The 21,288-nt window shown below is 51.4% G+C and overlaps 1 protein-coding gene across 1 annotated transcript; it reads left to right on the forward strand.

Moving 5' to 3' along the window:
• Window positions 1–11,383: 11,383 nt before the first annotated feature.
• CETP (cholesteryl ester transfer protein) lies at window positions 11,384–20,104 on the forward strand (the record flags this gene model as incomplete). Its single annotated transcript, XM_082677812.1, is given in 12 exon segments — window positions 11,384–11,389; window positions 11,760–11,779; window positions 13,370–13,506; window positions 13,648–13,745; window positions 15,553–15,595; window positions 15,598–15,629; window positions 15,633–15,643; window positions 16,945–17,130; window positions 17,519–17,548; window positions 18,454–18,523; window positions 18,758–18,818; window positions 19,982–20,104. Coding segments are annotated over 12 exon segments (801 nt in total). The 3' UTR covers window positions 20,089–20,104.
• Between the last annotated feature and the right edge of the window lie 1,184 nt (window positions 20,105–21,288).

A 21,288-nucleotide genomic window follows, 5' to 3' on the forward strand; every position in this document is an offset into this window, starting at 1 on the left:
GCCCAGCCGCTCCGCGGCATGTGGGATCTTCCCGGACCGGGGCACGAACCTGTGTCCACTGCATCGGCAGGCAGACTCTCAACCACTGCACCACCAGGGAAGCCCTGTGTAATTTTTAACATGAGTGATGCTGTAAGTAGAATGCTGACGGCCTGGGAGTGTTGTTTTGGGCAAAGTATAATGAGCTTCTTGTGTCATGGTCACGATCATTTGAATGAATTGTGACTGGACACATTGACATCAAATAAACATTCACTGAACAATTCATAGCCAGGTGCTGGGTGGATACAAAGCTGTTTTATGTATGGTCGTGCTTTAAAAAGCCAACTAAGATAATTACGTAAGACGTGAAATGGCATAGAGTTTCAGATAATACCAGACCTCCAGAACAAAGGAATGGTCAGTCAGGAGGCAGTGATTATTGATGAGTTATGAAGGCAATGTTTGCTTGAAGGAAGAAGTGACTTGAGACTAGAGGTTTTGTAGTTTTACAAGTGAGGAAGTAGGTGACAGAAAACGCCTGAGGAGCTGGAGAGAGAAGGGTCACAGCAGAAGCAAGAGTGCAGAGATGAGACTTCCCTCCTGCCATGAAGCTGGATTGATGAAAGTGGTCATTAAGAGTTGATACGAAGGCCTTTTAAAACTGTTGGGTGGAAAATCCTATCGTTTTGCAGAGCAAGGGGCGTCATCCTTTGGAAGAGGGGCCTGGAGCCCCAGGCAGCTGGCAGTGCCCAGCTCCTGTTTCTGAAGGAGTGGGGCCTCTCTCCCTGTGGTGTCAGGTTGCATCGATTCAACTCCAGATTCCACCAGCCCAAAATAGTTCCAGGATGGTTGGTGCTCCTGAGGACAGCTGACAAGGGTTCAGGTTGTCCCAAGCCCCACTAATACAAGAGAAGAACCTTCAGACAAGAGCCAAGGCTTAAGAGCGCTGTTGGGTGGGTGACATGGCAGAAATAACAGTGCTTCCACAACAGTTACTAAATATAGCATAAGGATGTACTATGTATCACTGTTAATACTTAGGAAATTATTGGTTGGGGTCTCTGTTGTTAAGTAGCAATTAAAAAGCTAAAAGCACAAACCAAAAAATTTCCAAATGTTAGCTCAAGCCATAGTAGCTTTTTAAGTTTGCATTTTCCAAGAACTAGAATCCTAGTTCTGTAGAAGAAACACTCCAGAAAATGAGCCCATGATAAAGTAAATTTGGAAACCAGGTTGATTCCAGTTGGTGGGTTTCTTCACTGCAGGATTCCCGGGGCCTTTAATATGCTGATGTACTTTTGAAGGAGGGTATGTGGTCTGCGGGCCCCTCTGTTCTATGAACCTGCCCATGACTGAATGGTGTGCCACGGTTGGGGAAATGCAGTTGTTACTATTAATCAACACCTTGTTTGGCATTCTAAGCAGCAAACAGATGCATGGTGAGAAGTGATGGCATACATCCATAATGAACAATGGAGATAAATATTCTTTATGTGGCCAGGGAGGGTATCAGAAGCCATGCGGATCTATAGTCTGACTGAGAGGGAGAGATTACAGGTCATCTTTGTCAGAAGTAGCTATTTTACCCATTTCTAAGGAAGTTAGCCCTTTGTCAGAAGAAACTGTAGTGGCCTCCCCGGTGTAGTTACCTTGAGAGATGCTGCTGATTCTTCTCAGGACCTATGCCCACCCCACCTCTCTTTGCTTCTAGACCTATAACCAGACTCAAGTCCCAGCAGGCCTCAAGGAGTGAACAGCTTTTTGCTACACACTGAAAGAGCTGCATGATTTTTCCAATTTATACAGACAGATCTCGGGGGGGTGCGTGGGAATGGATATTAATGGGTGTGGGTTAGTGGTGGAAGCAACATTGAGTTGGGTCAGGCTGAATTTATTAACGTGGATGCACTAAGCAGAGATTCTGCGTTTACTGTTTTAGCATGAAGAGTGAGGAAGGACACTGATAGTTTAGTTGGCTGAAACATAGTCTAACAGGTGGCCTACACTCAATGAAGTTGAAGTGCCAGGATTGCTTTAGGGAACTGTAGCGGAAGGTATTCTGAATCTTAGGAAGATTGGAATGTTAGAGTGGATTTTTTTTTTTTTTAATATTTATTTTGGCTGCGCCGGTTCTTAGTTATGGCACGGGGGATCTTCATTGCAACACACACGATCTTTTAGTTGCAGCATGAGGATTCTTACTTGTGGCATGGCTGTGGGATCTAGTTCCCCCACCAGGGATCGAACCCGGGCCCCCTGCATTGGTAGCGCGGCGTCTTACCCACTGGACCACCAGGGAAGTCCATCGGAGTGGGTTTATCATGTCAGACCTGCTCACCCACCCTGCGAGGGTCCAGAGACACACCTTTCACCACGACTGAGAAATAAATTTGTGAGGGGAGCCCAGCGTCATTGCAGAGCTCTGTGGTCATTCTTCTTTGTAGGTCAGAAATTACAGTGGGAACAACAGTTACTGAACTAGGATCCTTAAATGCAATAGGGATAATCGGATTCCTGGGTGGCAGGGGCCAAGTGGTAGAACTTAAATCACCAGAGATAAGGTGGCTGTGGTGGATGTCATTATGGTACCAGCGGAGTCTAAAAAGAAATAGAATCATTGGACTTGCAGAGACCTAGGGCATTGGCCAGTTGATCATGGTATCCCTTGGAAAGAAAGAAATGGGGGCAGGCTAACTGAATTCTTGATCTGTGTAAGCAGAAGTGAACAGAAATCTCAGTTGAATCACTCAAACGGAATCAGCTTCTCCATCAGTTCCCGGACCTGAGACAGTTTCCAGACCCAGAAACCCTCGAATGAAGGGGGGCAAGTCTCCTTGAGGAAGGACCCTGCAACACTGAAAAAATTTACACTGTTTTGCCCAGCCTTCCCCTAAAGGAACCTGAAGCTTCTTATCAAGGTGACTGTGCATTGGGGAAAAGGAAATAATCAGACTTTGGGGGGATGGCTGGACACAGCCTCTAAACTAAAAGTAATTCAAGGAGACCCAAAACGTGACTGTGGTCCGCCAGTCAAGAGTAGAAACTTATGGGGCTTCCCTGGTGGAGCAGTCGTTGAGAATCTGCCTGCCAATGTAGGGGACACGGGTTCGAGCCCTGGTCCAGGAGGATCCCACATGCCACGGAGCAACTAACCCCGTGCGCCACAACTACTGAGCCTGCGCTCTAGGGCCTGTGAGCCACAACTACTGAAGCCCTCCCACCTAGAGCCCGATCTCCGCAACAAGAGAAGCCACCGCAATGAGAAGCACGCGCACCTCAACGAAGAGTAGCCCCCGCTCGCCGCAACTAGAGAAAGCCTGCACTCAGTAACAAAGACCCAAGGCAGCCAAAAATAAATTTTTTTAAAAATGATCAATTAAAAAAAAAAAAAGAGTAGAAACTTATGGAGGTCAGGTCCATCTCACAGTAGGTCCAGTGGGTCCCTGAACCCATCTTGTGGTTATGTCCCCAGTTCCAGGATGTATAGTTGAAATAGACACACAGGCACATCTTGTTTTACTGTGCTTCACTTTATTGTACTTCGCAGATAACTGTGTTTTTTTTGCAGATTGAAGGTTTGTGGCAACCCTGCGCTGAGCAAGTCTATCAGGACCATTCTTCCAGCAGCATTTGCTCACTTCGTGTCTCTGTGTCAGATTTTGGTGAATCTCTCAATATTTCAAATCCTCCACCAGCAAAAAGATGATGACTCGCTGAAGGCTCAGATGATGATTAGCATTCTTTAGCAATACAGTATTTTTAAATTAAGGTACGTACATTGTTCTATTAGACATAATGTTATTCCACACTTAATAGACTATGGTATAGTGTAAACATAACTTTTACAGGCACTAGGAAACCAAAAAAAGTTCATATGACTCACTTTATTGCGATATTCGCTTTATTGCAGTGGACTGCAACCAAACCCGCGGTATCTCCGGGGTGTGCCTGTACTTAGCAACGGGCAGAATCCCCACATTGGTTCCCTCACGTGTGGAGTGAGGGCTATTACGGTGGGAAAGGCCAATTGCAACCTATTAGGGCTGCCTCTACCTAGGAAAATGGTAAATGAAAAGCAATACCGCATCCCTGGAGGGACTGCAGAGATCAGCGCCACCATCAAGGACTTGAGAGATGCAGGGGTGGCCACTCCCACATCTCCATTCAACCCCCGTTCTGTCTGGGCAGAAGACAGATGGATCGTGGAAGATGACAGTGGATGATCATAAACTGATGATCGGAGGTGGTGGCTCTTCCAGATGTGGTTTCATTACTTGAGCAAATTAACACATCCCCTGGCTCCTGGTTTGCAGCTACTGATCTGGCAAGTGCTCTTTTCTCAGTACCTGTTAGTAAAGACCACGAAAAGCAGTTTGCTTTCAGCTGGCCAGACCAGCAGTACACCTTCACTGTCCTGCCTCGGGTAGATCAGCTCTCCAGCTTGATGTCATTATAATTTGGTCTGCAGGTATCTTGATCACCTTTCCCTTCCACAAAATATCCCACAGGTTTAACATCGATGATATATGCAGATTCCATCTAGAGAACAAGAAGTAGTAACTATAGATATACTGGTAAGACATTTGCATCGTCGATGGTCGGAAATAAATTTCACCAAAAGTCAGGGGCCTTCCATCTCAGTGAAATTTCTAGCGATGCACTGGTTGGGTGCGTGTCAAGATACCTGTTTTTTCAGTGAAGGATAAGTTATTGCATCTGGCCCCTCCTGCAGCCAAAAAACCAGGCACAACACCTAGTTGGCCTCTCTGGATATTGGACCTCTCTGGGTGTGTCACTCTGACCCATTTACCAAGTGACCTGAAAAGCTGCCTATTTTGAGTGGGGCCCAGAACAAGAGAAAGACTTGCACCAGGTCCAGGCTGCTGTGTGTGCTGCTCTGCCACTTGGGCCACAGGATCCAGCAGCTCTCCTGGTGCTTGAAGAGGCGGGGGCAGGCAGGGATGCTGTCTGGAGCTTGCGACAGGTCCCTACAGATGAATCACAGTGGAGGCCCTTAGGATTTGGGGGCAAAGTCCTGCCATCCTCTGCAGATAATCCCTTTCCTTTTGAGTAACTACTGAGCCATTGGATTTACATCTGCAAAGACTCTATTTCCAAATAAGGTCATCCCAGGGTTCTGGATGGACGTGAACCTGGGGGGACGCAATTCACCCCACAACAGGGAGAAGTGCTTTCCGGAGACACAACATTGATGTCATTGAACTGGAAGTTCAGACAGCTACCAGCCACTTTGGGCTCCTTAAGCCTCCAAGTCATCAGGCAGAGAAGGGAGTCATCCTATTGGCTGGGGTGACTGACCCCGACTACCAAGAGGAAATCGGGCTGCTACTATACAATTAAGGAAGAAGATGTGCAGAATACAGGAGATCCCTAAGGCTACCCTGCCTTAAAGTCGATGGAAAATGCAATTAAGGCAGAACTACTAATGGCCCTGACTCTTCAGGAATGAAGGTTTGGGACACCCCAGCAACCATGACCAGCTGAGGTGCTTCCTGAGGGTGTGGAATGGGTAGTGGAAGAAAATAGTTGTAAAGACCAGCTACATCTATGTGACCAGTTGCAGAAATGAGGCCTGTAATTATCATGAATCATCTTGTAATTTTCATGTAATTCATCATCTTGTGCTGTTTATCTTCATACACAAACTTGTATAGATACATAGTAAGTATAAAGTGAATCTTTTTGTCTTCTTCCCTTATATCCTTATCATGTAACATAAGATGAATTAATAATAGTTAACTTTACATAACGGGATCTTTCTTCTTTGGCCACGCAGCCTGCGGGATCATATTTCCCCTGCCGCCTGCAGTGGAAGCACAGAGTCTTAACCACTGGACCACCAGGGAAGTCCCTACATCACAGGATTTAGGTTACAGGATCTCATAGAGAAGAGTAACTGTCACCCAAGGACTTGGCATTCTCTTCTGGGGAAAGGATCTGTGTGTTTTGGGTTATAGACAGGATAGTTGCATCACATTAGATGGAAGCAAGTCTTTGTTATTTTCTTTATCTGGAGATTAAGTGTGGTTTAAGGACGTGTGCCTGGGTAGCAAGCTGATAAAAGGTGAACTGGGCTAGGCCTAGTCATTCAATCAAACACTAATCTAGGTGTTGCCGGGAGGTTATTTTGCAGATGTGATTAACATCTACAATCCGTAGACTTTAAGTAAAGGAGATTATCCTCTGCATCTGAGTTGGCCTCATCCAGCTAGCTGAAAGATCTGAAGAGACAAATTGAGGTTTCCAGAGGACGAAGCCGTTAAGGCCGCGGGTGGCAGTATCAGCTTCTTCTCAAGAGTTTCCAGCCTGCCGGCCTGCCCTGCAATGTCAGACTCACCTAGCCAGCCTCTACAATCATGTAAGCCCATTTCTTGAAAGACAGAAACAAGCAAATAATCTCCTATGGGTTCTGTTTCTCTGCTAGAGCCCTGACTGCTAAAGGGCCCCAGCTCTGGAGGTTAGGAGTCCTGCTCCTCAGCCTGGTGCACCACACTGACCAGTGGGGTTGCTGCCAGGCAGGCTGTGTCCCTTGTTCAGAATCAGGCGCCCCCCGGCTCTGCTTGAGACCAAAGGCATATGGGGGCAGCTCCAGAGAAGGTATAAGGCTTTGCTCTGTGCCTCACAAAGAAGGTTTCCCATTCCAGAAGTGAGCTGGGCAGCCTTGGGGAAATGGGAAGAGGCAGCCTCCGCTGGAAGCACGTCCTTAGGGTGGCAGGGGTGGGATATAACGGTGCAGGGAGCAGGAAGTGAGGTGGGGCTAGCTGTCTCCGACGTGACACATCCAAGAGTGGCTTTGCCCGCAGTGGTACCCAGTGGCCCGGCAGCAGCTGACTCGGACGCTCTGATGCCTGTGGTACTCAGGCATGGCAGGAGCTTGCGTTCCCTGCCACACAGCTGGCTGAAGAGCACACAGGCAGGCACGTGTCACGGGGTCGACACTCACAGTTACGCACTCAGGACCTTCCTGGTGCCGGGTGTTCCTGCCCTCATGGAGCTTACATCCTGGCAGGATGACAGAGACTAAAGAAGGAAACAAGTGGACATAAAATGACAAGTACTGGGGAAAAAACATAGAAAGAAAAGAGAATAATGGGATGGGGGACACTAGTTAGCAGTGGGTTTGGGGGAGGACAAGTGGTTAGACAGTGGTCAGGGAAGGCCTCTGAGGAGGTGACACCGGAATGATGAGCTGAAGCAAACCAAGCAAAGATTTGGGGAAGGGTCTTCCAAGTAGAAAGGCGAGTGCAAAGGTCCTAAGGTAGGAACAAGGTCAGCATAGCCAATGCCTTAGAAGGTGGCAGGCGGCTGAAGTTGAGTGAAGGGGGTGGTGGGTGAAGGGATCCAAAAGTGGGGGGACAGATCATATAGGACCTTCTAGGCCATCGTAAGGAATGTGGGTTCTAGTCAAAGTGAGATGGGGTCCATTGGAGGAGTCATAAGGGAGGGAACACTATGGTCTGATGGATTATAGTTCAAGGAGCTGGAGTTTTCCAGGATGAGGGGAAGGGAGGAGAAACGATTTACACACAAGGGGTATAGGAGGGAGGACTGCTCACTGAGAACCTGCGGGGAAGGCCTCAAATCCAGGGTCAGAGCAAGGAGCTGAGGGCATGGAGGAGAGTGCCAGTGACGACAGAAGGCAGGTGGGAGGATTTGGGGTCAGGGAGGACTAGGGGCTGGGTTGGCTGAGGGCTGCAGGGAGCTGCAGAGGGTAAGAGTCCTGGTGTGGGCTGACTGGGAGACCCGCATATAGGTGGTGCTGGAGACAGACAGGGAGGTGTTGGCAGGATGAGGCCAGAGCGGTCGTCCCTAGGGAAGGGCAGAGGGTGCAAGGGCAGGAGAGCTGGTTTGAGCCCTGGGGCCTCTCCAGGCTGAGCCCCTGCTCCCTCATCCAAGACATAGACCCCTAGGACATAAAAAACTGCTCTGTCCACCCCACAGGGGCCATGAGGCTCAGAATAACGCAGTGTTCTCCAAAGGTGGCAAACGTGCCCTGGGGTGGGTGTGCAGAACCAAATCTAGAGGGTTTGTCCCTTATTTTAATAACCGTGTTACTTTTCAGTGTATTAGATAAGTGTATTTTTCTACTTAAAGTGGAGATATGGAGTTCCCTTTTAAAATACATTTAAGTAAAAAAAGCGAGTCGGTTTAAAAGGTTAAGTAAGTAACAGTCTAAAGCATGTGCAGAGAAGGCAGAAATCATGGCAGTAGTTTTTGAATGATGGAGGTCAGGAAACACTAAAAGCTTTGTGAACATATAGCCCATGAAAATGTTTAAAAAAAAAAGACACGAATCTCATCGCGATCGTTTGTGTTTGGGTGGCCCTCGTGGGTTCATGTGCACACGTGTGGGCGTGTACGTCTCAGGCGGATGTAGCTGGGGTTGGTGTGTAGGGGACCTGTGTGTGTACGTGGGATGTGCACATCCGTGCACACACGCACGCAAGGTTATTTGCATGTGCACGTGGATTGCTTTATCTGGGCAGGTGTGTGGATACGGGTACACCAGGTATGCGAGCATTTTGGGTTACAGCCGCCTCCCCCTCCCAGCCCTCAGCGCTACCCAGTGGCACTGGGCTGGGCCGGAAGCCTGGGGCCAGCTGGTCTCCAGCCACCAGGGGGCAGCAGAGGCCGAGCAGGGCCTTCTTCAGGACGGGTCTCCTCTGAGTTGGGCATGCGAGGCCCTCGGAAGTCTCCCTCTGTTCTGTCCCCACTTCCCCAGATCGCCCCAGGCTTCTGCCAGATTAGCCAGCGGCCCGTGGCTGAGGCTTGCTGGAAGACCTAGGACTCAGAAAATGGACCTGTGGTCGTAGGTGGTGTGGGACTCCTGGGGTCATGGGGGGAAGGGACCCGGGTCCCTGAGGTGCTGGCATCTGGAATTCTGGGGGTGTGTACAGCTGGCTGGCCACTTCTGACTCTTCTGCAGGCTGGGCTCTGGGTCTCAGGGGTGCTCTGTAGCTGTCTGTCTCCCCTACTCTCAGCCCCATGCCTGTTCAGAATACAGCTGAACCCTTGGGCTCACCCCTGGCTTGTGGCGAGTAGGCCCCTCCGAGGCTCCCAGGTTGGCATCACAGGGGCAACTGGATCCTAGAGCCCTTCGGCTCTGTCCCCGCATCCAGGGCCACCACCTGTGCTAACAGGGAGGAGCACCCCCAGGTCAGCCCAGTGGCGGCAGTGACTAACCCAAATCCCGGAAGCCCCCACAGTCTTTCCATCCACAAATATGTAACGAGGTCCTACTGTGTGCCGGGCACTGCTGCAGAAACTCACCTTCTAGTGATGGGCGACACTTCTTCCCCGTCAGCCTTGAGGACCGAGGCCTCGCTAGAGCAGAGTATATTAACACCCAGCAGCTTTCCTCCCAGCCTGGAGAAGAGGATGAGCCATGATGATAAGACAGCCGACTGTGGGCCAGGCAAGCAATACCCCCTTTAATTCTCCCTCCAACCCTAGGAGATGTGTAAAATGCGCCCATTTTATGCTTGAAGAAACTGAGGCTCTGAGAGGTTAAGTGGCTTTACCCAAGTTGCACAGCCGGTGTGTGGCCCACGCTGGGAGCCACGTGTAGCCTGCTCACATTCATAAGTTCTCTTTCTTTAGAGACCCCTGGGCACGACGTAGACACAGCCGCCTACTCTTTGTTGTGACTGAACATGAAGGAGCAAGTCAGTCCCCTGGGGCCTCAAGGGTGACTTTATCTCCCCCATCCTTGCCCTCACCCCCACCCCAGGTGACCAAGTTACCAATCTAGTGTGTGTCCTTCCAAATAATCCGATATGGCCCTACATAGACATAATCAGGGTCTGGGGCTGTCATCACTATCTGCTTTAGAGACATTTTTCTCCCCCAGTGAAACTGTGGTAAACTGAATACTGCCCCCCTCCCCCCTCCCCCCACTAAAAAGATATCCCCGCCCTAATCCCTAGCTGACTTTGTGTACTTTTACAATCATCGGGATGCAGGATTCCATTTACACAAAAGGTCCAGAGCAGATCTGTGGTTGCCAGGGGCTGGGGGGTTGGGAGGAGTGACTGCTTATTGGGTATGGAGTTTCCCTTTAGGGTGAAGAAGTTGTTCTGGAATTTGACGCTTGCGCACAACGCTGTGAATATATTAAATGTCACTGAACTGTACCTTTTAAAATGGTAAACTTTAAGGTATGTGTATTTTACCATGATAAAAGTAAAAGAGGATTAAATGAGATGATGTAAACAGCATATAGCTCAGAAATATAGCTGAGATTATGATTATTAAGTTTTAAGAATTTAAGATGCAGGGTTCTAAGTTTGAAGGGATAGATTTTTTTATTGAAATATAGTTGATTTAAAATGTTGTATTAGTTTCTGGTGTACAGCAAAGTGATTTTTTTATATATATATATATATATATATTCTTTTTCAGATTCTTTTCCCATACAGGTTATTACAAAATATTGAGTATAGTTCCCTGTGCTATACAGTAGGTCCTTGTTGTTTATCTGTTTTATGTATAGTAATGTGTATCTGTTAATCCCAACCTCTTAACTTATCCCTCCCGGCCAGGGATAGATTTTTTTTTTGGTTTTGGTTTTTGGTTTTGGTTGGTTGCTTGGTTGGTTCTATTTGTTTTATTTTGCCTTTTAAACCTTTTTTTAAAAAATTAATTTATTTTATTTATTTATTTTTGGCTGCGTTGGGTCTTTGTTGCTGCGTGCGGGCTTTCTCTAGTTGTGGTGAGCGGGGGCTGCTCTTCGTTGCAGTGCGCGGGCCTTTCATGTCGTGGCTTCTCTTTGTTGCAGAGCACAGGCTCTAGGCACGCAGGCTTCAGTAGTTGTGGTGCGTGGGCTTCAGTAGTTGTGGCCCACGGGCTCAGTAGTTGTGGCTTGCGGGCTCTAGAGTGCAGGCTCAGTAGTTGTGGCGCATGGGCTTAGTTGCTCTGCGGCATGTGATATCTTCCCAGATCAGGGCTCGAACCCATGTCCCCTGCATTGGCAGGTGGATTCTTAACCACTGCGCCACCAGTGAAGCCCTTATTTTGCTTTTTAATCCATTACCCCCTGGGCCTCTCACACTCCCATGCCAGGCCCCCCAGCAGCCAGCTGCACTAAAGGATGGACATGCCTCCCTCTCTGCTGTGGGTACAGCCGCGACCACCAGAACCCTGGCCGGGGCACCCTCAGTCACTGCCCTCCACGACCCCAGGAGTGGAATATGAACAGCAGCCAGGAGGACAGTAGCCCGCCAGGGAGTCTTCCCGTTCCTGGGAAATGGAGCCCATTAACGAGGCTCCCGAGCCCCAGCCTGTGGATGGGGGTGTTGGGGATTCCTGGGCGGAATCTCTGCCCTCCAGCCCCCACCCTGGTGTGGCCAATGGGCACATGCCTGCTCATCATACCCTCGCGATGACGGTGGGTATGTACCCCCCCAGGGGCTGGGTGCCCAGGGGAAATAGGCCCCCCCTAGCTGGGCCTTGGGAATCAGTGAGGCTCACCCAGCTCTGTGAGTGGGTATATCACGTGGGGCTAGGGAGGGACCTGCCCGGGAGCAGTCTGGGCAAGCCCTCCCTTTGTGGATAGCATCCTGTCACATCCTTGCGGCCCTGGCTCCCTGCCTGAGGACTCTTGAGAAGGAGAAATCGGCTGTTTGATCTCAGCTGCTAAGGGGAATTCTTGGCCCCAGCTGTGAGTAAAACACCATATGTCATAGTTTTTGAAAAATAATACATTCATGTGACCCAAAATTCAAAAGGTGTGGAATTCCCCCACCCCTTTCTCCCAGACACCCAGTTCCTCCCAGAGGTAGCCCATGTTTTCAGGATCTTGTGTACCCACCCAGAGATACTTCGTGCTGATCAAGCCAAAGCCTATATATAGGACTCTTTTTTTTTTTTACTGGAGTATAATTGCTTTACAATGTTGTTAGCTTCTGCTGTACAACAGAGTGAATCAGCTATATGTATACATATTGGGTCCACTGCCTTTATCTCCTTGGATGCAAAGGGCAACGGTCAACATTTTCCCATTTTACAGATGAGGCAACTGAGGTTCAGAGACAGCCAGTGACCAATCCACGGTGACACAGTGAGTGAGTCAAGGGCCAACTAGACCCGATCCCTGACTCCCAGTGTGTGCTCCTACCCACCCCCACTCGGGGCTCGGGGACTTGTGAAAGCCCTCTGCACAGAATACAGACCTTATAGTTTAGGTCCTCCTTCTAATGTCTATCAGCTTCATCATCTAGAATATGTTACTGCACCTCTCTGAGCTCAGATCCCTCACCTATGAGATGAAGATAATAACTGATAGCTCCTATGAGGTTATCGTAAGAACAAAATAAGACAAAGCATGTAAAGAGCTCAGCACAGCACCTGGCTTTTCTACGCCATTCAACACGCTTTTATTGTGGGCCTACTATGTGCTGAGCACCTACTGTGTGAGGATCCAGTGCAGCCGTGATCCTGGCTCAGGGAGCTCACAGCCTAGCAGGCTCACAATAAGAGCTCAATGAACGGTGGGTGTTATTATTCAGCAAATAGTCATCTTGCCTCCTGGTTCTGGGAAGCGGAGGTGAGACCACCGTACCTGAGTCTCCACCCAAGTCTAGAATGTGGGACTGTGAGAGGAGGGGCCGGCATCTTGTTCCCCACCCTCTGTGTCCCTGACTGGGGTCACATTAGTTGAGCAGGTGCTCAGTAAATATTTGTGGAATGAATGTGCAGAGGCAAAAACCTTCGTGGAGGGGCTTCCCTGGTGGCGCAGTGGTTGAGAGTCCGCCTGCCGATGCAGGGGACATGGGTTTGTGTCCCGGTCCGGGAAGATCCCACATGCCGCGGAGCGGCTGGGCCCGTGAGCCATGGTCACGGAGCCTGCGCGTCCGGAGCCTGTGCTCCGCAACGGGAGAGGCCACAACAGTGAGAGGCCCGCGTAATGCCAAAAAAAAAAAAAAAAAAAAAAAACCTTCATGGAGGAAAGCCCCTCACCCCCCCGCCACACACACACACGCATGCACGGACACACACACAGATTGCTCCAGGATGGGAGGACTGACAAGTGACTTGATTTCCTTTTCTCTGTGACTTTTGACTATGCAGATACCAGTGTTATATTTTAAAACTTAATTGATTAATATTTGAAAATGGAATGGCACAAGAGCTCATCCATGGTGAACCATGCTCTGTGTCCTGTGACTGGTACTGAAGAGAATTCAGCATGGGAGGGGGCGGCAAGGACGAGGTACGTACTCCAGGAAGGCGTCCTATAGAGGGTGGCCACAGAGACAGACCGTGGCGCTAGGAGCCATGATCATTGTCAGCCTGGCTCCTGTTACCATCTTAGGACGTGGGGTTAAGTTCAGTGTGGCAGAACGCCATTCTCTCGGTGTGTCCCCAGGCCTCCTGCCCCGCTGGACCTAGGCTTCCCAGACCTCCGGAGCTGCAACTGTGAGGTGCCAGGTGAGTGCCAGCACGTCCCTCTGTGTGTTCGCCTGTCGGTAGAGCTCCTGGCGGTGCGGGAGGGGGACACTGACGGTGAGTGCGCTGCTCGGTCCTGGGTGTGGCAGGCGTTCACTCAGAGTTGTTGCCTTCCTACCTCTCAATCCTCTGGAAGCCAAGGACACGGGAACCCAGCTGGCAGGAGTGGTCCCGACACCCCCAAAATTCTGATTCCAGGCTACTGTAATCGCAAAGAGACCTTGAAGGGTACCAGCATGGGGCCGGAGGTGTACTCCAAGATAGCCCCTTGCCTCATTCTGCCCCAGAGACAGGCTGTCGGTGAGGGAGGGGGTTTGGGAAGCTCCAAGGAGGGCAAAAGCTCTGGGGAGACAGCAGGTCAATGGGGGCAAAGAAAGAACCCAAGGTGGGGAGGCCCTCTCACTGACTGCTGTGCGGCCTCAAGCAGCTCGCTTCCTGTCTCTGGGCCTCAGCCTCTTGCGCAGTTCAATAAGGGAGGCTAAGGGCAATGATCTCTAAACCAGAGTACGGAAGTGTGGGGTACGTACCCCTGGGGGCGTGCAAGATGTTGCTGCGCGGTACACAGATGCAGCGTTAAGTACCCTGGTACCAAATTCCAGCGAGGGAAAACCCACAAAGCTGTCTCCCTCTTTGAACTGAGTTTTGATTTACATGCAACAGCATGCCTCAAACTTAGGGTCATTGTCAAGCGAGAGTATCTGGCAACAATGAAATGTCTTCATTTTATTGTCATTATATGTTAGCCTCTTTCTATTTATGGCAAAAGAGATAACGTTTATTTTTACATACATTTGTTTAAGTAAAAAAAAGAATAAATTTTGTTTTAAGTATTAAGCAATTATCCAGATACATAGGAGAGGGCAAACATGGTGCCAGGTGGTAGAGGGGAGACAAGCAGAAGGTGGGAATCCTGGCTGGATGCCTGGCTCTGAACCTGAGAGAAGGCCGGAAGGGCAGCGAATTAGGCAAGACCCTCTGCCCCGGAAGTGCCTCCTGTCCCGTGGGAGCTGTGCAGACATGAGCTCCGCGTGGACCCGCCCACGGCTGCCCGAGAACCACGCTCGCTGCCTCTCTCCTGCCCCAAGCCATGCTGGGTAGTGACCGCGCCTGCCCCGCAGTGACCGCGCCTGCCCCAAAGGCATTTTGTACCAGGCGTTGTGTACCGAGTTACCAAGCCTGCCCTCCTGGGGTGTAAGTACCACCACCACTGCTCTGTGCATGCATCTGTCTGTCCACCCATTTGTCTGTCGGTCCAGGGCTCCTCTGGGGGGCACCCACTGAGAAGGAGACTCCCTGGCCAGAAGCCAGCTCTGATGCAGGGGCTGCCACACTGTAGCCCAGAGAGAGGACAGCCCTGGGCCGAGTGGAGCAATCCTCACTCTCTCCTGTCCTCACCTTCAAGTCGAGCTCTTTGGTGAGAAGGTCCCTGAGGGGCTGCAAACAGCCTGATGTGGGAGTTTGTGTTTGCCTGGGACCCAGGATCATTCTGGGGTTCGAGTTAAGTTTCAGAGCAGAGCCAGGTTGAGGGTCAGGTTAGAAGGTGAAGGTTAGGAGGTCCGTGTGTATTTGGTGTTGGGGATCCTTCCATGGCTGGAGTCGGGTTAGCATGAGCCCAGGATGGGGAGGCTCTGTCACTCACTCACTGCTGTGTGACCTTGGTCAGCTCCCCTACCTTCTCTGGGCCCCAGCCTCTTAAGGGCATAGGGAGGCTGAATGCAATGATCTCTAAAATGGAGGATCTCAAAGTTTGAGTCCCAGGACTAAACACTCAGTTTGTATTTAGGGGAGGAGGTGTCCCAGCACAGTGACGGGTGACGCTGGGCTTAGTGTGTGGCTGGGTTCAGAGGCTGCCATTTGACTAGGATCATGGGGTTCCTGTGTGTTGGGATCCAGAGGCTAGGGTATGACTGGGATCTCTGGCCAGGGTCAGGGGTCAGAGCTCTCTCTCTATGTGCCCTGAGCGTAGCCATCTAACTTATGCCAGAGTGAGGCCAAGTCCAACCCCTCACCCCAAAGAGGCTGAGCCACAGCTGAGGCCAGGGGACAGGGCACTGGTCCTGGTCCTGCAGCCCCTCACCACTGCCCTCCCTTCTCATGAGCCAGGAGACCACCAAGGTGATCCAGACAGCCTCCAGCGATATCAAGGGCAAAGGGCCATGGTGATCCTTGGCCAAGTCAAGTAAGGTCTGCACAAGTGAGTCAGGCCTGGGGTGTGAACAGTTGGGGATTGGTGGGGAGTAGCCTGAAACTTGCCCCCAGCCCCCAGAGAGCAAGGGCAGCCAGGAGAACTCAGACCTCCCCACCTGACTTGACACCAGGGCCAGAAGCCTGGTATTGCACGACCTGCCCCCACCATGCTGCTTCAACCCACTCACCGTCCCCCAGTGCCCCTGTGGGGACTTATTGGAAGGTAGCAGTCTCTCCAACAGCCCCAGTAAGATTCGGGCCTTAGAACAGCCCTTTCTCTCCCCTACTATGGGGTCTTTTTTGGGTAGAGGGAGGCAGGGTAGTAAGATCTCTTGGCAAACTGGGCTGAGGCTGTGCTATAGGCCAGGCGCCTTTACAAACAGTACCTCATTTTACCTTCAGCGCATCCCTCTACTGGCCCTTCTTACTGAACAAGGAAACAGGAGCTCGGAGAGGCTAAGCAGCTTGGAGGTCACACAGCGAGGCTAGCAGCGGCAAGCTCAGGTTCCAACCCAGGTCTGAGCACTAGGCTTGGCCCCTGGAACACGACACATCCACCTTCCGGGCCCCTCAGGCGGCAAGGGAACAGATTCTGAGTCTGTATATCTGTGTGAGCCCTCAGGGATGGGGAAAACACTGCTCAGGGACCTAATCTTTGTCCTAAAACCTCATCTTCCCCAACCCCCCCCCCCCAAGGACAAACTCAATAAAGGTGGACTCTGATTTGCACAGGTAACCAACCTGGTGCTGGAGTCGGTGTAAACATTTTACTACCACTAGGGGGCGCTGGCGATGCTGAATGCCACCGTTACCTCTTGGGAGGAAAGCACCTGCCGCCAGCAGCTGGAGTGGGGGTATCCCAGGTCTAGTGGGGCGTCCAACGGGGCTGCCCCAGCCCTGCACTCTCTGTGTGACATTAGGCTTCAGTTTCCCTTCTATAAAATGAGGATAAAGCCATCTTAGACCTACATCACAAGAGGTCAGAGATGGCAAAGTTGCCTGGAGTAGTTAAAAGAGATATTACCCTGAATAAATCATCAACAATTCAATAAGACCAAACTTCCATAGAATAAATTTAATTAATATATAACTTATCCAAAATAAACATGGGTGGAGTAGAGATTAAATGTGATTGACCATGACTGATACTAGGTGAAGCTGGACTCAGTTCCAGGAGGATAGGGCAGGGCTTTGCCCACTGCATCCCTGGGCAGCGCAGGATGACAAGAAGTGGAGATGTAACAAAAACACCCCCTTGCCTCTTCCCAGGCCCCCGACGCCCTTCCTTATTTCCCTTTGTTCTCCCAGCGTCCAGATCAGCCACCTGTCCGTCTCCAGCAGCCAGGTAGAGTTGGTGGAAGACAAGTCCACCAATGTCTCCATTCAGAATGCACCTGTGATCTTCAAGGGGACGCTGGGGCGCCTGGAGATAAGCATTCCCATTCAGCTGACATGCCTCTCCCTGGCCCTCTCTGGGCTGAGGGCAGAGAGAGGGTCTTGGGCCGTGGCCTCCTTGCAGGTTGAGGGTTGATCAGCCTGTCGACTTTGAAATCGACTCTACTGACCTTCAGGTCAACACACACAGCTGAATATGTGTCCTACTCCCTCTGGGGAGGCAGAGAGGCTGGACTCCAGGAATCGGCCGCAGCGGAGAGGGAAGGCTAGGCAGACCGAGGATTCTGAGGCTGCCAAAGACAGTCCAGCCCGGGAAGTTTGCTGGCTGGGGGAGCCCAAAGCTAGCCTAGCTCCTGGCTGGCCTGGGCAGCACATGGGCTCTGCCTGGAGGCCGAGGCTGCCCTGATGTGGTGTCAGGGGACTCTGCAGCCTGTGATTCTGGCAGTGTGTGGACCAATGCCCCTGAATGCTACCTATCTTTCCACAGGCTGCTCCTGCATCTCCAAGGGGAGTGCAAGTAAGTATGCTGCCTCTGTGACCCCCATTTCTACTTGTGCCCCTTCCTGTTAGCATGAGCCCCAGGAGTATGGAAGGGTGGTGTGTCCACTGCCCCTCCGAGGGTCAACCCCAGACCATGCCTGTGGCAGCCAAACCTGGGGGATCAGTCTTTTCAGTGGGGTCATTACCTACCTCTCCCCATCAACGCCCCCTTAAAGGCTGGAAAAAAATAATCGCTTACAGTTACTGAGAACTTGCTATGAGCCAAGCACTTTTCCAAGCCATTTGCATGGATTAGTTAATTACATCCTCACAACCCAACCCTGGAAGGTAGACTGTGTTATTAACCCCATTCTTACATATGGGCAAACTGAGGCACAGAGAGCTTAGGAAGGAAAGAAAAACTCATATCTGCTGGCATCCCAGGCATCACACAAGTTCGCAGCTATAATTCCTAGCCAAGCTAAGTAACTGGCTGAGGACACACAGCTCGCCACTAGGGGATGGGGGCAGGATTTGAACCCAGCAGCCCCCTGACTCTGGAACCTGAGATCCTGAGTACTCTACTCAGATCTTTGTCTTGGCCAACCCTCTGTCAAATTGCTGTGAGCATCCCTGATTCAGGCCCCTCTCTGCCCATGGAGCAGATGGACACGTGTGTGAATCTGGATTCAGGCATATCCGTATGTGTGAGTGTAACAGGTATGAACATCACAGGCAATGGGGCCTCCCGAGGGACTCTGGGCTGGTTAACACTCAGGTCTGAGGCTCCTTCTGAGGCTCAGTGTTCTTAGCTGTGAAATGGGGTTATAGCTGGGTTATGGGAGGATTCCAAGGCTGGCAGAGCCCTGAGCAGTGCCTGGCACACAGTAGGTGCTCAATGCATGCACAGAACTGGAGCACCGCAGCACTCGCTCCCTTCAGGCCCAGGTGGACCAAGCAGCTGTTCACAGACTTCATTTCCTTCACCCTGAAGCTGGTCCTAAAAGGACAGGTGAGTGGGGCTCGCCTACCCCTCTGGCCCGACCACTCGTTGTGGGGAGCAGTCCAGGGTTATGCCCCGAGGTTGGGTCCTCCTCCCCCCACTGCCCTTCCCTGAGAAACAGCCACCACTTCCCAGTGTGGTCAGCCCCCTGTGCCTATTCCCAGCACTGCCACCTCCACGTGGCCCTGCCCCTCTTCTGGTCTCCTTTCCAGCCTGGTGAGCCGCCTGCCCTGTCCGCCCCAGATCTGTGAAGAGATCTGCATCATCTCCAACATCATAGCCAACTTAGTCCAGACAAGGGCTGGTGAGTGCGCTTTGGTCTGCATGCCTTGGAAGGCAGTGGTGGGAACCAGGAGGCCACTTGTGGTCACTGTGAACCTTGGGACAGTCGTTGCCCCTATCTGGGTCTCACAGCCCCTGTGTGGCTCTACCGTTTGGTGATTAGTTATGCTCAGGCTATGGCAAGTCACTTCCCTCAGGGCTGCAGCCTGTCAGGCTGTGACCTTGGGCAAGTCACGTAACCTCTCTGAACCTCAGTTTTCTCATCTGCAAGATGGGGGTGATAATAGCAACTACCCCATATGGTGGTTGTGAGAATTGAGTGGAAAAAAACGTATATAAAATGCTTAAGATGGTACCCGGCCCAGTTGGTCCCTATTATTACTACTGCTGTTACTAGCCTGGTACCCCCAGCATGAGCATACTGTCAAGTACTTCTCAAGCAGCAGCAAACAACAGGTGAAAGCTAAGAGGAAGAAAGTGGTTTGGAGATCTAAGACTCCCTGAGTCTCTTCCCTCCCTTCCCATACGGCCTTGGGCTAAGGGGGAACTCCCACAAGGCTGTGCAGTGAAGAAAAAACTACTCAGGACTCAGTTTTCTCATCTGTCTAATGGGGACATCACCGGGCCTTTGAGAGAGACCCAGGACAAGAGGAGAAGGTGATCTGAGAGGTAGGAAGCACTGTCCTGTCCCAGTCCTAACATGAATACAAGCCAATGTTTGCAGAACGTGCTACCAACCAAATACTTGACTTAGATTAACTGTGGAATGCTCACAATCACCCCATTTTATGGATGGAGAAACTGAAATTTAGGGAGTCGAGGGGAACCCATCCCCCCTCCCCCAAGCTGGGAAGCAGAAGAGCAGGATTTGAGCCTGGGCCATCTAAAAATTCCAAGTCCCTGTTCTTACTACGTCATAACTGCTCCCACTGTGGTTGGCCAGCAGAGGGGGAGGTGGCCAGGCTGAGGGATGCACCCGGCTCTTTGGACCCTGGCACGTGGTAGGTACTCAGTGAACAGAGGCAATAACGGACAGTGAAACCCACTGGGTAGACCCTCTGGGCTCCTGTGGGGGCCTTAGGAGGGGAGACCCCTGGTGGCACCAGGTCCGGGGCAGTGTGGACTGGCAGTGGAGGGGTGGAGGAGGGGGTGGAGTGAGCATAATTGCGTCTTCCTGTGTGCTAGGTCCTTCCCCCGACCCCACTCCCATCACTGGCCAAGCCTGGAACGGGAACCTTGCTCGTCTCTCTGGGAGCACCACGCCAGGGGCTGTGCCATCAGAGTGCACGTAGGCAAAGCTAATGCGAGGGTGAGGCCAGCCTCCCTGGACAGGCCCAAGCAGCTGCCAGAACACAGACAGGGCCAGGGGCCCGGGGGCCTCACCAAGGGCGTGGCTCTGGATGCAGTACCACTACACTCCCCCGCCACCCTCCAGCCCTCGTGCTGGTTCTGCACCAGGAGTTGGAAACTACCTCCCGAGGACCAAGTTCGTCCTGCTGTCTGCTTTTATAAATAAAGTTTTATTGGCTCATGGCCATGCCCACTCATGTAGATGCTCTTGCCTGTGACTGCTTTTGCCCTGCAGTAGCAAAGTGGAGTCGTTGCACAGAGACTGCATTGCTCGCAAAGCCTAAGATATTTACTATGTGGCCCTTTACAGATAAAGTTTGCCGACTCCTGGTCTGGCCTGTTGAACTCCATGACGCAGACCAGAGCTGGCGGTGGGGGCGATCTCCAGGTTTCTCTTGGGAGAAGATTAGGAGGAAAATCAGAGTAGCTCATGTTACTGGGCGCTCACCCACTTTTACCAAATTGTTCCATTAAATACATAGCTCTGAGGTGGATGCTCTCATTGGAGACGAGGACACCGAGGGTGCTGGGGGTGAGGCTTGGTCCCTGCCCACGGATCACCCAGCAGTAGAGGGCTGGGATTACAGCCTACATCTCCGACTCAGAGTCCCACACTCTGAACCACTCTTCTAGAAGGGCTCCTGCAGGGCAGGGCCACCCAGACAGACAGAAGTTGAGAAGAGGGAGAATGACAAAGTGCACCCTGTGCACCCCAGGACCCATTTTACAGATGGGAGCCCTGAGGCTGGAGGCTGGGGGCACCTGTGAGTGTTGGGCAGGGCCAGGAGGAGCAGGTGACTCAGGGCAGGCGCCCCATCCTGAGGCTCCACCCTGATCTCTCCCTCCCCACAGCCAACATCCCCTCGGATGGAGACGTCGGGTGGACGTTTCCCTGACAGGATTGCCTGTCATCAAAACCACCCACCTAGGGTCCCATCACGAGGTGGGAGTGGTGGGAGGGCAGCCTCCACGCCCTCGCCAGCATCTGTTATTTGTAGACTTTTTAAAGATGGCCATTCTGACCAGTGTGAGGTGGTACCTCACTGCAGTTTTGATTTGCATTTCTCTAATAATTAGCAATGTTGAGCACACTTCCATGTGTCTATGGGCCATCTGTTTGTCTTCTTTGGAGAAATGTCTGT

Source organism: Grampus griseus, assembly GCF_964374135.1.
Source record: "Grampus griseus genome assembly, chromosome: 19".
NCBI lineage: Eukaryota > Metazoa > Chordata > Mammalia > Artiodactyla > Delphinidae > Grampus > Grampus griseus.